Source organism: Triturus cristatus, chromosome 1_2, assembly GCF_964204655.1.
Source record: "Triturus cristatus chromosome 1_2, aTriCri1.1, whole genome shotgun sequence".
In the NCBI taxonomy this organism is placed as follows: Eukaryota; Metazoa; Chordata; class Amphibia; order Caudata; family Salamandridae; genus Triturus; species Triturus cristatus.
The window spans coordinates 715,130,944-715,147,402 of NC_140580.1; the positions used below are offsets into that span (position 1 = coordinate 715,130,944).

A 16,459-nucleotide genomic window follows, 5' to 3' on the forward strand; every position below is an offset into this window, starting at 1 on the left:
AATCACTCAGCTGTCCCTGTTGGGGCATGCAACTCTATTTAAAATGATGTCCCTCCCGTGCCTTTTATATGTCCTGCAAAACTCTCCTAGCAGCCCAGTAGGGGAAGAATACTTTAATTGTATAGAAAGCGCCCAAAGAGAACTTTTGTGGGAAGGGAAACCGCCCACAATATCCATCCAGAAGCTCACACAGGGTGGTGTGATGGTTGAATCGGCCACCCGGATATCAAAAGATTTTACTGGGCTGCGCAACTTGCTGCGATTAATCAATGCATGTATAGGGCCCAGGGGGACCCTGGATACCAAATGGATAGGTGGCTGCTCCTGGGGGGGTATGACTTCACAAGGGTACTCTACATCAACCCCACCAAACTGAAACTGACAGGCCCTACAATGCATGTGGTCGAAGTATGGCGGACAGCCACAAAGAGCCTGGGCTGGGAGGGTAAAGTCACGCAGGCCACCCCACTCTGGGATGCAGAGATACTAGGCAATTTAAGACACACCAAGGGCTTCAACCGCTGGGACTCGATCTGCATTTCCAGGGTCAGGGATCTGTGGAGGGCGAGAGAAGTAGTCACTTTCGCCCAACTATTTACGAAGTACTACCTCACAAATACTGAACACTTCAGATACATAGAGATCAAACATACACTGCAAGCGGCGATAACAAAAGGGGAAACGCCACCAGAGTCCTCCCCATTGGAGGACAGGGTATTAGACGAGAACATGCCGGGGAAATTCATTTCGATGACTTATAAGAAACTAATCAACAACATGTCTGACCCCCTCCTCCGGCTCCGAGCCAGATGGAAACACGACGTAGCGGGTTTGGAGGATGAGGAATGGCTTGAGGCACTCGCTTCCCCCAGAAAGAGCACAGATAAAAATACTCCATAGATCGTATCTCGCCGGCCCGGTGTTGGTAAAGATGGGCTATAGAACCGAGGCCGGATGCATGAGGAGATGCGGGCAAGAGGGTACTTTCGTGCATGAACTATGGGAATGTACATGTATTCAAAAATATTGGTCTGAGTTGACACAGTATATGGAGGAAGTGATGGGTAATAAAAATTGACTGAAGTATAAAGATGTGCCTCCTACATATATGGGGTCCTACTCATTTAAACAGTAAAGAGAGAGTATGAGTGACACAGGGAAGGATTAGTTACTTACCTGTAATCCTAGTTCTCATCCAGGGGTATACTCATCAAAGTCATAATCTATGAATAATCCCCGCCCATGTGCGGGATCCCGGAGCATATAGCAAAAACATATATATACATATATATATACATATGTGAAAACATATAAATGCAGCCTAATAATGTTCAAAACATGGCAATGCTGTAAATTACATATTTTTGCATAGTAGTGCCCCCGTAACCCGTAAGGAAAAAAGGAAGCATCAGGCAAATTATAACACAGCACTGCTTTATTGCCATAAAGCAACATGTAATTGTAGGCATTCGCCAGTAGGCTGCAGTAGAGTATCAAGAAACCAAGAAAACTGACACCCTGCCTTTAAGGCATTAGAGTAGGGGGACCGTGCCTTTAAGGCCTGCCTGTGACCCCTGCTCCCATGATGCACTACAGGTGGCAGTTGGGCCAGTTCTTTTTGGCGGTGCCTCCGCACCTGAGTAGATCTGCCTTCCATACATCACTTATTTAAAGAGAAAACATTGCTCGTCCGGGGAGGTGGGTGGGTCGCTTATGACTTTGATGAGTATACCCCTGGATGAGAACTAGGATTACAGGTAAGTAACTAATCCTTCTCATCCAGGGGATACTCATCAATAGTCATAATCTATGATAAGAGTAGCAAGCCCATACCCAAAGTCTCGCGGACGAGCAAAAAACAGTTAAAAAACAAACAGCAAAACACATTTTGCATTTACAGTTATGCAAACAGGTTCCTCAGAGAAGCCTGCCCCACCTGGGCGTCGGCCTGCGCGTCTGAATCTAGGCAGTAATGGCGCGTAAAAGTATGGACTGAGCGCCATGTAGCCGCTTTACAGATCTCAGACATGGGAACGTTGCGAAGGAGTGCTACCGTAGAAGCCTTCCCTCGAGTAGAGTGTGCTCTAGGTTTACCCTGCAGAACTTTGTGGGATAGTTGGTAAGCCAAAGCTATACAAGAGACAATCCATCTTGAAATAGATGTCTTGGATGCAGCCAGCCCGGTATTCGTGGGCCCATAGTTCACAAAGAGCCTGTCTGACTTTCTAAGAGTAAGGGTCTTAGCCAGATAGAATTTCAAAACCCTCCGGAGGTCAAGAGAGTGTAGGGCTCTCTCCGGGGGAGTAGTCGGTTGAGGAAAGAAGGTGGGCAACGTGATCACCTGGTTAATGTGGAAGTCCGAGACCACCTTGGGTAGGAAGCTCGGATGGGTACGGAGCACCATCCTATTAGCATGAAACACAGTGTAAGGTTCCTTGCAGCAGAGGGCCTGAATTTCACTAACCCTACGGGCCGAAGTGATGGCTACTAAGAAGGCAGCCTTCCAGGTCAGATGTTGCAAGGAGGCCTTATGAATCGGTTCAAAAGGGGCTCCCATCAGTTTAGAGAGAACGATGTTCAGTTCCCAGGAAGGGGAAGGAGACCTCACAGGTGGATAAACTTTCTTAAGCCCTTCTAAGAAATCCTTTACCACTGGCATCTGAAAGAATGAGGTCTGGGTAGGAGACTTCCTATAGGCTGTAATAGCAGCTAAGTGTACTCTGATGGAAGAGTACTTTAACCCAGACTTCGCCAAGTACAGTAAGTAGGGGAGAATAACCTGTTCTTGACCCCGGATCGGATCAAGGGTGTTATCTCTACACCAGATGCAGAATCTTTTCCATTTAAAACCATACGACTTCCTCGTGGAGGGCCTCTTTGCCTCCCGAAGAATGCTCATACAGTCCGGTGGAAGATCTAGATGTCCGTACTGGATGAATTCAGGAGCCATGCCGTCAAGCGGAGGGAGGGGAGATTGGGGTGGAACACTCTCCCCTTGTCCTTGATCAGCAAGTTCGGCAGGCATGGCAACCTCCTCTGTGGTACCTCCGACAGCTGGAGTAGATCTGGGTACCACCACTGCCGGGGCCACTCCGGTGCTATTAGGATCATCAGAGTTCTGGCCCTGTAGAACTTGTGAATCACAGCCGGGATGAGAGGGAGAGGAGGAAAAGCGTAAAGCAATGTCCTCGACCAGCTGATCAAAAGCGCGTTCCCCTGCGACCCCCGTTGAAGGAACCTGGAGGCGAAGATGGGGCATTTTTTGTTGTCCGCGTCTGCGAACAGATCGATGTCCGGTATGCCCCACAAGCGGAAGATGTCTTGAGCGACGTCTTCGTTGAGCACCCAGTCGTGCGCTTCGACGAAGTCTCTGCTGAGGCCGTCCGCCTGCACGTTCAGGGTCCCTGGCAGGTGAACAGCGACGATCGTCAGGTTTCTCGCCAGAAGCCATTTCCAGATTGACTGGGCCTCCAGAGACAGGACCCGTGATCTGGTCCCTCCTTGCTTGTTCAGATAGAACATAGTTGTGGTGTTGTCCGTCTGAACCTGAACATAGTCGGTCTGCAGGGATGGGTACAGGGACTTGAGAGCGAGATGGACTGCTCGTAGCTCCAAGAAGTTTATGTGATAGCTCTGTTCGGTAGCGGACCAGAGACCTTGTACTTGAAGCCGGCCCATATGAGCCCCCCAGCCCTGCATGGAGGCGTCTGTGACCACTGTCTGTGTCGGAGGCGCCTGATGGAAAGGGACGCCGTGAAGCAGATGGGAGCGCTTCATCCACCACCGGATAGAATCTTTGGCGGCTTGATGAAGGGTAATGTGATCCTCCCAGCGGCCGGACCTCTGCGACCACTGATCCTCGGTGGTTAGCCAAAATATCGAGTTTTAAATTTCGACCTACAATAATATCGTGTTTTTAATATCGTAGGTACAGAATATCGAAGTCAAGAATATCGATGGACAGAATATCGATCCCAAGGTAAGTAATATCGAAGTAAATAATATCGAAGTAATTAATATCGATGTAAGTAATATCGTAAGTAAAAATTTCGATGTCAATAATATCGATATTTATTTAGTGTAATGTCATTTAATATGTATTTTATTTGTATGTTAAAGATTATTGTAATGTATTTTAATACATTTAAAAATAAATGTTTAGAGATTTATAATTATTTTACATTTAATTTAGCGTTTTAGTATCAGAGCGGGTTGTGGGTTTATAGGGGAATAGGGTGGGAAGTAATTTAATTATAATTAATGAATTAATATGTATTGTTTAATTGGTATTTATGATTAATTAATTGGTAATTAATTAATAATTGGTAATTAATTGATTAATTAATTGTTAATTAATTATTAATTGTACAATTATTTTATTAATTGGTTAATTATATACATTATAATTAGTTTATTATTAATATTTATTTATTGTTAATTAATTAATTGTTAATTAGTAATTAATTGGTGATTTAATTTTATTAAGTGATTAATTGATAATTAAATTAATTATGTGAATTTTAATGTGTAGTGGGTTGTGGGTTTATAGGGGAATAGGGTGGGAAGTAATGTAATTATAATTAATGAATTAATATGTATTGTTTCATTGGTATTTATGATTAATTAATTTGTAATCAATTAATAATTGGTAATTAATGTGATTAATAGATTAATTAATTTTTAATTAATTATTAATTGTAAAATTACTTTATTATTTTGTTAATTATATAAATTATAATTAGTTTATTAATAATATTTCTTTATTGTTATAGTTAATTAATTAATTGTTAATTAGTAATTAATTGGTGATTTAATTTTATTAAGTGATTAATTCATAATTAAATTAATTATGTGAATTTTTATGTGTAGTGTGTTGTGTGTTAAAGGGGGAATAGTGTGGGATGTAATTAAAATTTATTTATTTAAATATTTATTTTACATAATTGGTATTTAATAATATTTTTTTTTTTAAAACATTGTTAACATGCAATTTTTTTATAAGAAATTATTAAATTGGTTATAATGTTAATAGAATCACTATGCTATCTAGTGCTTTCCCAACTGTTTTACTATCTGGAGTGGGAATAGTAATTTTTACCCCTACGCTATCCAGCGCTTTCCCTACTGTTGCACTCTCTGGAGTTGGAATAGTAATTTTTACCCCTACGCTATCCAGCGCTTTCCCTACTGTTGCACTCTTTGGAGTTGGAATAGTAATTCTTACCCCTACGCTATCCAACCTTTTCTCTACTGTTGCACTGTCTGGAGTGGGAATAGTAATTTTTACCCTTACGCTATCCAACACTTTCCCTACTATTGCACTCTCTGGAGTGGGAATAGTAATTTTTACCCCTACGCTATCCAACGTTTTCCCTACTGTTGCACTCTCTGGAGTTGGAATAGTAATTTTTACCCTTACGCTATCCAACACTTTCCCTACTATTGCATTCTCTGGAGTGGGAATAGTAAATTTGACCCTTACGCTATCCAACACTTTCCCTACTATTGCACTCTCTGGAGTTGGAATAGTAATTTTTACCCCTACGCTATCCAATGTTTTCCCTACTGTTGCACTCTTTGGAGTTGGAATAGTTATTTTTACCCCTACGCTATCCAACGTTTTCTATACTGTTGCACTCTCTGGAGTGGGAATAGTAAATGTTACCCTTACGCTATCCAACACTTTCCCTACTATTGCACTCTCTGGAGTGGGAATAGTAAATTTTACGCTTACGCTATCCAACACTTTCCCTACTATTGCACTCTCTGGAGTTGGAATAGTAATTTTTACCCCTATGCTATCCAACGTTTTCCCTACTGTTGCACTCTTTGGAGTTGGAATAGTTATTTGTACCCCTACGCTATCCAATGTTTTCCCTACTGTTGCACTGTCTGGAGTGGGAATAGTAATTTTTACCCTTACGCTATCCAACACTTTCCCTACTATTGCACTCTCTGGAGTGGGAATAGTAATTTTTACCATTACGCTATCCAACATTTTCCCTACTATTGCACTCTCTGGAGTTGGAATAGTAATTTTTACCCCTACGCTATCCAACACTTTCCCTACTGTTGCACTCTTTGGAGTTGGAATAGTAATTTTTACTCCTACGCTATCCAATGTTTTCCCTACTGTTGCACTCTCGGGAGTTGGAATAGATATTTTTACCCCTACGCTATCCAACATTTTCCTTACTGTTGTTTTTGTTGAAGTTGGACTAGTAGTTTTATTGTGTCTGATATTAAATATGTTTTGTAATATTTTAGCTATTGTAATATATAATTAATAATAAAAATTATTCAAATTAAAATTATTGATTATTATTTGCTATATGTAATTATTTAATATTTATTAATGTTATTGTTTTATGTGTATAGATGTATTGGTAATTTAAATAAATATTTAATAATTTATATGTTATAGAAATTATTATTAAAAGTAATTATTAAGTAAGTGTATATATTATATATTATATATATGTTTAATTAAAGTTTCATTTAATTATATATATTTATTATAAATTTTACATATTATACAATATATTTAATTATGTTTCTTTGATTTATAAGTATTATTTGGTTTATTTTACATATATTTTTAAACTAAAAAAAACCGATATTTTTGAATTACGATATTTTTGACATCGATATTAAATTATCGATATTTTTGTACTTACCATGTTGTAGATAGGATGTCGATATTCTTGACCACGATATTTTTGTTGCGATATTTTTGTAGGTCGAATTTTTGTCTTTCGAAATTATGTCATACAATCCTGATCCTCTAGGTCTTGTTGCAGAGGACGCATGTGCAGATGTGCGTTGGGCACGATGTAGATGCACGAGGCCATAGATCCCAGGAGAGATGACACTAGTCTGGCTGTGGGATATTCCGTGCTTAGAAGCGTGCGGCTTTTTTGCAGCATGGAGGATAACCTCTCCTCCGAAGGACACACGCTTGCGCTTAAGGAGTCTAGAGAGGCGCCCAGGTAGTGGATCCGCTGAGTTGGATTGAGGATCGACTTCCTGTAGTTGACCTGAAGGCCCAACGAGTGTAGAAGGTTTAGGCAGAACGAGAGATGACTCTGGAGTCGAGCCGGAGTGGAACTTTTTAAGAGCCAGTCGTCTAGATAGGGGTAGACGAATATCTTCCGTTTGCGGAGAAATGCAGCCACCACCGCCATGCACTTTGAGAACGTTCGTGGCGCGGACTTGAGGCCGAATGGCAGGACCTTGTATTGATAATGTTGGCGAAAGATGTGAAATCTGAGAAACTTCCGATGTTTCGCTGAGACAGGAATGTGGAAGTATGGATCCTGTAAGTCGATGGCACACATCCAGTCCCCCTGGTGTAGATGTGGGAAGATCTGGTGCAGTGCTAGCATCCTGAATTTTTCTCTTCTGAGAAATCTGTTGAGTAAACGGAGATCGAGGATGGGTCTGTAGTCCCCGATCGCTCCTCTTTTCTGAACAAGAAAGTACCGGGAATACACTCCCTGATTTCTCTGCCTGTTTGGAACTTCCTCTATGGCGTTTTTGGAGAGGAGAGTGGCAACTTCGTCCTTTAAAAGCTTGTTTTGGCTGGGAGGGAGTGGCTGTTTCCGTGGGGGTACCTGCGGAGGGGGAGATTTGAACCTCAGCAAGTAGCCACGCTCTACAATACTCAGCACCCATCTGTTGTTTGTAATTGCATTCCACTCTGCCAGGTGAACGGTGATACTTCCTCCTACCGGAGTGGCGAACGAGCGCGGAGGAAGTAAGTTTTCACTGTTTGGGAGGTTGCTTGTTAGAGGACTGCTGCTGTTTAGCATTTCCTCTTCCTCTGCCCCAGCCCCTTTGCTGAAACTGGGACCTCTGTTGGTTTTGAGAGGACCATTGGGGCGTTTGAACGCGCTGGTGAAAAGCACGTTTGTCGCCCTGGCGAAAGCGCTTGCGGAACTCTTTGCGCTTTTCCAGTCCCACAGCCTTTACGGTGTCCAATTCCGTTTTCATCTTGCTCATTTGGTCGTCCGCATGAGCTCCAAATAGCGATGACCCATTAAACGGCAGGTTAAGAATTCTTTTCTGCGCATCTGGTTTGAGGCCCGTTAATCTGAGCCAGGCCGAACGGCGGGAGCAGATGCCATGGGAGTAGCCATGCGCGGCTAGGTCTGATGCATCCGCCGCTGCGCTTATTACTTGGTTGGCCACCAGTCCGCCTTCTTGGAGGATCTCCGTGAAGTCCTGCCTGTCCTCCCTAGGCAATTTCTCCACGAACCTGGCCAGGGAATCCCATAGGGAGCGATCATACCTCCCCAGCAGGGCTGAAGCGCTAGCGACCTTCATGTGTGAGGCAGAGGTGTTGCACATTCTCCTGCCGTAGGAGTCCATCAGTTTGCTGTCCTTCTCAGGGGGGACAGAAGCAGATACTGAGGCTGAGTGAGACTTCATGGCCGCCGCCACGATCACCGAATCCGCTGGCGGGTCCGCCCTCAAGAATAAAGGGTCCTCGGTCGGAGCCTTGTACTTCTTTGCTATTCTCGAAGGAACCGAGCCCGCTGTAGCCGGTGTAAGGAACGTGTCCATAGCTGGTTCTAACAATCCTGGCACCAACGGGAGCAGAGGTCTGGGAGCTGACCGATGGTGTAAAGTGTCAAAGATCACAGAAGTGGGTGCCTGAGGGACGTGCAGTGCGATGTTCAACTTCTGCGCCCCTCTACCCAGGACGTCCGAGAAGGTTATAATGTCATCCTCCGGAGACACTCGTGATGGAGGCGTGGATGAAAAAGTAGACGAGTAGTCCCGGACTGAGGATCTTGTGGATGAAGTCCCAGTGGACGACCTGGTGCGTCGCCTCTTGTGGGAGCGTTCACTATGGTGAGCCTTGGATCCTGATCTGCGCTTGGACGGAGATCTTGGACGTTTCGGCGCGGTGCGACGGTCCCTGGAACGAGACCGGTGTGGTGAAATTGGCCTTGAATCCCTCGGAGGTGATTTACTCCTGCGCGGTGGGGTATACCTGCGGGAGTAGTCCGATCCCGGACTCCGACATGTGCCTGCGCCCACATCTCGTAACCAGCGCGGTGACAGTCCGAACCGCTCTGGAGCCTCGGGTGATCCTTCCGGAGATATTTGCACGATGTGCAGTCCCGGAGATGATGACTGTTCTCCTGTGGACCTCTCCGCGGGCGCGCCAGTTTTCGCCCTCGACGTCGAATCCCTTGACGTCGACGACGTCTGCGTCACCATCGGCAAGTGTGAGGTATGCCGTTCTGGTCTCGACGGCGGTCTCGGCGCCGATCGCAGAGACCTCGACGTCGATCTCCTCTTCTCTGGCACCTGACGTCGGCTAGATGACCACGACGTCGGCCGTGTCTTCGACGTCGACCTCTCTCGACGTCGACTGGGCGACTTTGACGTCGACCTCTCCTGCCGTCGACCGAGCGACTTCGGCGTCGACCTCTCTCGATGCCGACTGGGCGACTTCGACGTCGACCTCTCTCGATGTCGACGTGGTGATCTTGACGTCGATCTTCCTCTCGACGTCGACCTTCTATGTCGCCGAGTGGGGGTAACCATCGACGGCGACCGGCCCACTCGCGGCGGAATGTACGTCGCCGCATCTCTCGACGTCGACCCCCTCGAGGGTGGCGGAGAGTGTCTCGACGTCGACGGAAGCCTCGACGTCGACGGAGACAGTCCAGATGTCACCGGACTAGCAGCCTTCGAGCCCGAAGGACCGCCTCTCGACGCCGACTTACTTTTGCGCGGCGGAGACTCTTGATGGTGGGATGAATCCCTCGACGCCGAAGTTCTCTGCCTTTTCGCCGGCATCCTCGACGTCGACGGCTAACCTCTTGGACTCCTGGTCTTTTTGGAGCCCGGGGAGCTGGTATGTCGCCGTTTCTGTACTTGTGTAGCTGAAGAAGGTGGTCTTGATGAGGAATGCTCGCCTTCACGACGGCTTCGTTCCTTCTCCAGTCTTGCATGCAGCTTAATGCGCTCTCTGTCCCTCAGAGTGCGCTTTGAGAACTTCTGGCAGTGGGGACACTGGTCAGGATCGTGTTTTGATGGTAAACACACAATACACACCGAGTGTGGATCCGCCAGTGCCATTTTATTGCCACAAGAAGGGCATTTCCTAAATAAAGGAGACATTCTGATTGGAAAAAATTGGAAAATTCACTGGAAACCAGCAGAATTAGCCCTTAAAAGCCAGAAAACGTCGAAAAAAGCTTGAAAAAGCTGTAATTCAAAATTTCAGTCAAAAAACTGAAGAGCTCAAGCTCCAGGATCCTCACAGAAGGAGCCGGAAAAAAGAACTGGCCCAACTGCCACCTGTAGTGCATCATGGGAGCAGGGGGTCACAGGCAGGCCTTAAAGGCACGGTCCCTCTACTCTAATGCCTTAAAGGCAATGTGTCAGTTTTCTTGGTTTCTTGATACTCTACTGCAGCCTACTGGCGAATGCCTACAATTACATGTTGCTTTATGGCAATAAAGCAGTGCTGTGTTATAATTTGCCTGATGCTTCCTTTTTTCCTTACGGGTTACGGGGGCACTACTATGCAAAAATATGTAATTTACAGCATTGCCATGTTTTGAACATTATTAGGCTGAATTTATATGTTTTCACATATGTATATATATATGTATATATATGTTTTTTCTATATGCTCCGGGATCCCGCACATGGGCGGGGATTATTCATAGATTATGACTATTGATGAGTATCCCCTGGATGAGAATGATAATTGCTAAACAGAACATTGCAAGACTGTGGAGGACTCAGGAGACAGCGTCACTTGCAGCATGGGAAAGAGACATGGATTAGTGCATGTTGACAGAAAAGACAGTATATGAATCCAGAGGGTGTCCTAAAAAATAGTCACAGATTTGGGAGAAATGGAACGACTTCAGGGGAGGACTCTGTGAGCCCCCGTAGCTGGAACAGGGGCAAGATCCGGGGCGTTTAAGTATAAGATGGCTAAATAAGAAATCGTCATAGAACGGCTATGACCCGTGGTTTATGGTAAAAGTTAACAATAACTGTGCACCCTTGAATGCTCATGTTTGTAAAATGTTTGCAATGTGTTAGCTTGTCAACAATAAAAAGAGTTTAAAGGAAAAAAAAGTCAGAGGCCAGCACTATAAACCAATAGCCAATGCTCTTATACTCTGTCTGGTAGGCATCTCTGCAGTATTATATTCTACATTCTTTACCAAAGCCCCTATTCGGTATAGTCTAAAAGTCAAACATGTGTGCTGGCCACTCTCCTAAAGGCTTCTGTCACCTGTCATGCGGAGAACACAGCTGCGTGTTCTGTGTTTTTTTTACAATACATCAGCATTAATAATTCAGTTCACATACATAGCAAAAAAGCAAGCTAGATCTATCCAACCCGATCATGGTTAGAAGGGGCACAGTCAAGCTAAGATTCAAAAGCACCAGAACCATGCAAAATTTGCAGAGAAACCTTTTTTGTAGGACTTATTTCTCATGTTGACTAATTAATTTGTCTAAAATGTAGAATGATCTATTTGTTGCAGTAAATAGTTTAATTTGCTAGACCAATAGACCTATTTTACAATTCATGTAGGTTTATCACCTTAAGTTAAAATATTCATAAACTAAATATTTAAAAAAATGTACAAAGTTTGTTTAACAAATCTTTTTGAAAGTGTTCTTTATTAAAAAAAGGTGCGTTGGCATTTTTAAAGAAGGTGTCCTGTCCAAAATTCTTTTAAAAAGTGTGCAACCTAGTTTTTTAACTTATGGTTACAAAGGACACATTCTCTGTTTTTAAAAGTACCGCAACCTAACTCTGAGGTACTTGGGCAGTTCATAAAATCTGACTTAAGCAGAAAGTTCAGAATACTACCATTGCAGTACAGGTTAAGGCTTCCGTTATAGAGATGGAACTTCGTGGGCAAGGAGTAATAAGATTTGCCAAGAATGCACATACAGGGAATCCCAGGCGCAAGCTTTTCAATCCTAATCAATTAAGTTGGTACAGGAGCAAATCTGTAGCTGACCGGTGCCTCTTCACAAAGCAAGCAAGAAATCGGATTATTTTGCCACACCAGAATCTGTTCCAGAGGCGGGTTGCACTTTCCTTAAACAAAAAAATTAGCAGTATTCCCTACAGGCCCAAGGGCCAGATGTACGACAGTTTTGAGCTGTTGCAAACGGATTATCAGGACGTTTGTGACCGCTAAAAAGGGTTGTAGCACATACAGACCATATTTTGAGAGTCGATAACCAATTACCGACTCGCAAAATAGGGTTTGCGAGTCACTATTAGGAAGGGGCGTGCCAAGGGCGTCCCTTCAAAATAGCGAGTCACAGGGGGATGTATGATTGTTTTGCAACTGCAAATGAAGTTGCAAAACAATCACAGTTACCACCAATTTCAAATTGGTGGTAAGTCAGTTGCAAACGGGAAGGGGTCCCACGTACCACTACCTGTCTTTAAAAAATGAAAAGAAAACGTTTCATTTTTTAATTTTAAACACATCCTGTTTCTCTCCTTTGAAAATGGGCTGCATTTGAAAAAAAAGTAGCTTTATTTAAAAAGCAAAACATAGACATGGTGGTCTGCTGTGCCCAGCAGGCCACCACCCCGTCATTGTAGCCCATTCCAAATGGGTCGCAAATTGTGACCTGTCTCATGAATATTGATGAGACAGGTCATTTGCGACCCCATTGGGAAGCACTAAATCTGTCTGAGACACATTAGTACATTCCGTTTTACAAGTCTCAAATTGCGAGTCGCAAGAAAACGCATCTGGCCCCAATTCTCTGCCTGGACTCGAAAAGACTCAAAAGTTACAAAGGAAATAAGCAAATGTTAAAGCTGTACAAATAGAATTCACGGAGCGTTCTCATGTTGCAATAATAATTGGAACATACTGAAAGGAGAAATACAGATGTTATATGTTGTAATTTTTTCACGGCAAGGAATTATCGTTATAGCACATCTTCTATCAGCATACAACTTGTATACTGTTATATATTTTTGCTGTAACTGAACAAAAAACAAGTAATATGAAAATGAACTATATGGAGGAACAGATCAGAGACGGGTAAAATAATTGCAGTAATCCACGTTTTTTTACAAAATTATTTTATGTCAAACTTACCTGTGCAAGATCTCGTAGTGTCTGCTGCAGCAAGTCAGCCTCTGATCTTAGGGCCTCAATTTCTTCTGCCTCCACTGCAGCCTGGTGCTGAAGGCGACTTGCCTCCTGTGAGAATACAACAGACATGTGTCTCAGGGTTGTTCAGCTCAAGAAGGAAGGTAGTTAACTCACAAGCCAGAAGAATATGAACGTCGACTTATTAAGGTCTCCCTTATCCACACACCCAGCACAGATTTCAGGGCATGTGGGAAAAGTCTCCGTACATCAAGTTCGCATAGTGCTGCGAGGTGTAAGAGTGATGAAGCCGAGACAGTATGCACTGGCAGGTGTTGGAGAGAGGTCAGAACACTGATGCCAGGTGGGGTGTGTCAAAAGGGGAGTGAGTTAGTGAGCTCACTTTCACAAGATGAACAGCAGCCTTTAGGCAAGTCCGGGTGAACAGAAAATAGATATGGGGTTCCTATAACCATACAACCTGACCGCGACCGCCTTTCCCGACACATGGAAAAACGCAGCGGTCAGACCTCTCCTTAAGAAACCCTCTGCTGACCCCCACATACTTAAAAACTACTGCTGTATTTCACTGCTCCTATTCCCTGCTAAAGTCTTTGAGAAGGCCATCAACCACAAGCACACTGAACACCTAGAAAGAAACAAGCTACTCCATGCCTCCCAATCCGGCTTCCATGCCAACCACAGCACCGAGACCACCCTGATCGCCGCCACTGACGACATCAGAACCCTCCTCAACCGGGGTGAAACAGCATTCAACACAAAATACAGCTACTTCTTCATCAGAAGACTACAACACATCAGCTTCCAGGGAGACACTCTCAAATTTATCGCATCCCTACTCAGAGGACGCACTCAAAGAATCCACCTACTGCCCTTTACCTTCGTGCCCAAGTGCATCATCTGAGGCGTCCCACAAGGCTCTTCTCTCATTCCCACCCGGTTCACCATCTACATGACACTCCTGGCCGACATCGTCAGAACACATGGACTCAACATCATATCCTATGCACGCTCCAACTGACCACACCTGCAACCTCTGCATCGTCCTGGACAGCAAACTCACCATGATGCCGCAGGTCAATGCCATCTCCTCCGTCTGTTTCCATACTCTTCGCATACTCTGGAAAATCTTCAGATAGATCTCCGTTAACACCAGGAAAACTGTCACGCAAGCCCTCATCACCAGCCAGTTGGACCACAGAAATGCACTCTACGCCGGAACCACCAGTCTACCCCTCAAGAGACTTCAGACCATACAGAATGCAGAAGCCAGACTTACACTCAACCTCCACAAATAAACCCACATCACCCCCCCCAACTCAGGAACCTCCACTGGCTTACTGTCCAGAAGAAATGCCAGTTCAAGATGCTGACACACGCCTACAAGGCCCCCCCATGACCAGGTTCCAGCATACATTGACCACCGCCTGAACTTCCACCAACCCGCCAGACAACTGCGCTCTGCCTACCTTGCCCTTGCACATGTTCTCCGCATCCATGAAGTGAAGTTTGGTCCTTACCCCACCTCGCTGCCAGGTCCTGGAATGACCTACCCCTTCACCTGCGAATGTCACCCTCACTCGCAGATTTCAGAAAGGGACTCAAGACCTGACGTTTCGATTCAGACCAACGAGTTTGCAGCACCTGATGTCCTCAGGGGTGGAAAGCCGTGCTATACAAGTACTGATTGACAGATTGATTGATTTACAAAACCTCTACTCTACAGGTAACTAACAGTTTTCCTTGTAGCTTGTGTCTGTTATAGGTGAACATGAAATGCATAGATTATCAAGCAGTATTTCATTAGGTTAGTGGGTAGGAGGTGAATAAATTATTAAGGACTAGTCATTCTACCTATAGTTGTATAAGACATAAAAGAGGTACTGTATATCACTATTCTTAAGTAGTGGACACTTGGCCTAGTACATAGCTATTTACCTGTTGTAAACGTAGCAAAATCATGTATAAGCTTCCAGACATTTTAGCAGTTGTTCTCTTACTACCAGAGATAAAAAAAAGCAACTGGATTGATTTCCTTATGTCTTTTGTCCTGACCAAATAATGCATGTCTGCTGTTCTTATATCTATTGTATGTACACTTCCTTTAGCCTTTGTGGTGCATCCATTACAACGATAGGCAATTCAATTGTCTGATGAACCTGAAGACAGCATTTATTTAGATGTAAACCCTGGGTGTGTCCATAGGTGGAAAAGACCTACATGTCTCTCCCCCTCTATAATCATTTATACACAAACATATAAGTAGCACATTTGCACATATTTACAGTAAATAAATAAGCAAGTCAGTGTCAAGATACTGATGTCAACAATGTTTCGTCCAGATAAGGCATACTTTACGGGCTGATCTCCGTCACTGCATGATTCAATTCCCGATTTATCACGCATTGCGGAAACACTCTGTGTCCTCCCCAAAGTCAGATCTTGCTCCAATCCCATTCCCCAGTGCCCGTTACCTTTACACTTTTACTGATCGCCTTTGATTCGCTTGATGAATGGTATACATTCTCTACCTTCATCTAGATTGAGCCTTGGTTGGATTTCCTATACAGTCATCACGTGGAAACACTTTGCCCACCTCGACATGCAGGCATTTTTCTCAGGCATTACATGTTGTGTCCTGATGATGATCTCATCAATGTCGTCACCCTCAGTAGCTTGGCACTGAATTGTTTATTTATTTACTGTAAATATGTGCAATGGTGCTACTTATATGTTTGAGGTCTAATTATTGACTGTTTTTCGGCCACACGTTGTTATGCCTGAGTTCGGAAATTCCTTTTCTTGTTGAATACTGTCCCCACTTTTTATGGTTTCTTTATTTTTTATGTAAATAAAATTACAATTCCCATTGGGAGTTCTGTAACACAGATATCATTGTTTATCTGTGTTCATTACTGTCTATAACTCATGTTGTGAGGGACAATTGTTCCTGTCTAATTACTTGCACCCCAGGTCCCTTCCAGATTACTTGGGTTCCGTTGTCTCTTGAAAATCTGTTGCCCTTACAGGCTCACCCCAGTACTGCAATGCGTGTTCCTGTGAGTGAGTTCCCCGTCCCATTAAGAATAGATTTGTCATATTGGTAATCTAGGATTCTTAAGCTGCGAGTGTCCTCCCTGTAAAAAAGTGTGCATATTTCACCAATGCAAGTGACTTCACAAGCTGCTGCATAGCTACCAATAAAAGGTCCTAATGCTCCAGTGTTTGCTGCTATTGTGCATGTAGCCACTTTGGTAGTCATCTCATGTGTCAAATCTAAAAATCTAAAAATGCATATATGCATAGGGCATGGTGGAGCACTG

The 16,459-nt window shown here is 44.1% G+C and overlaps 1 protein-coding gene across 2 annotated transcripts in view; it reads right to left on the reverse strand.

The window, feature by feature from the left end:
* CROCC (ciliary rootlet coiled-coil, rootletin) overlaps positions 1-16,459 on the reverse strand; it is a 435,495-nt gene that overhangs the window by 308,883 nt on the left and 110,153 nt on the right. For both annotated transcript variants that reach the window (XM_085608590.1, XM_085608589.1), the window contains one exon: positions 13,122-13,226. In XM_085608590.1, the coding sequence (XP_085464716.1) occupies positions 13,122-13,226 (105 nt within the window). The remainder of the gene's footprint in view (positions 1-13,121; positions 13,227-16,459) is intronic.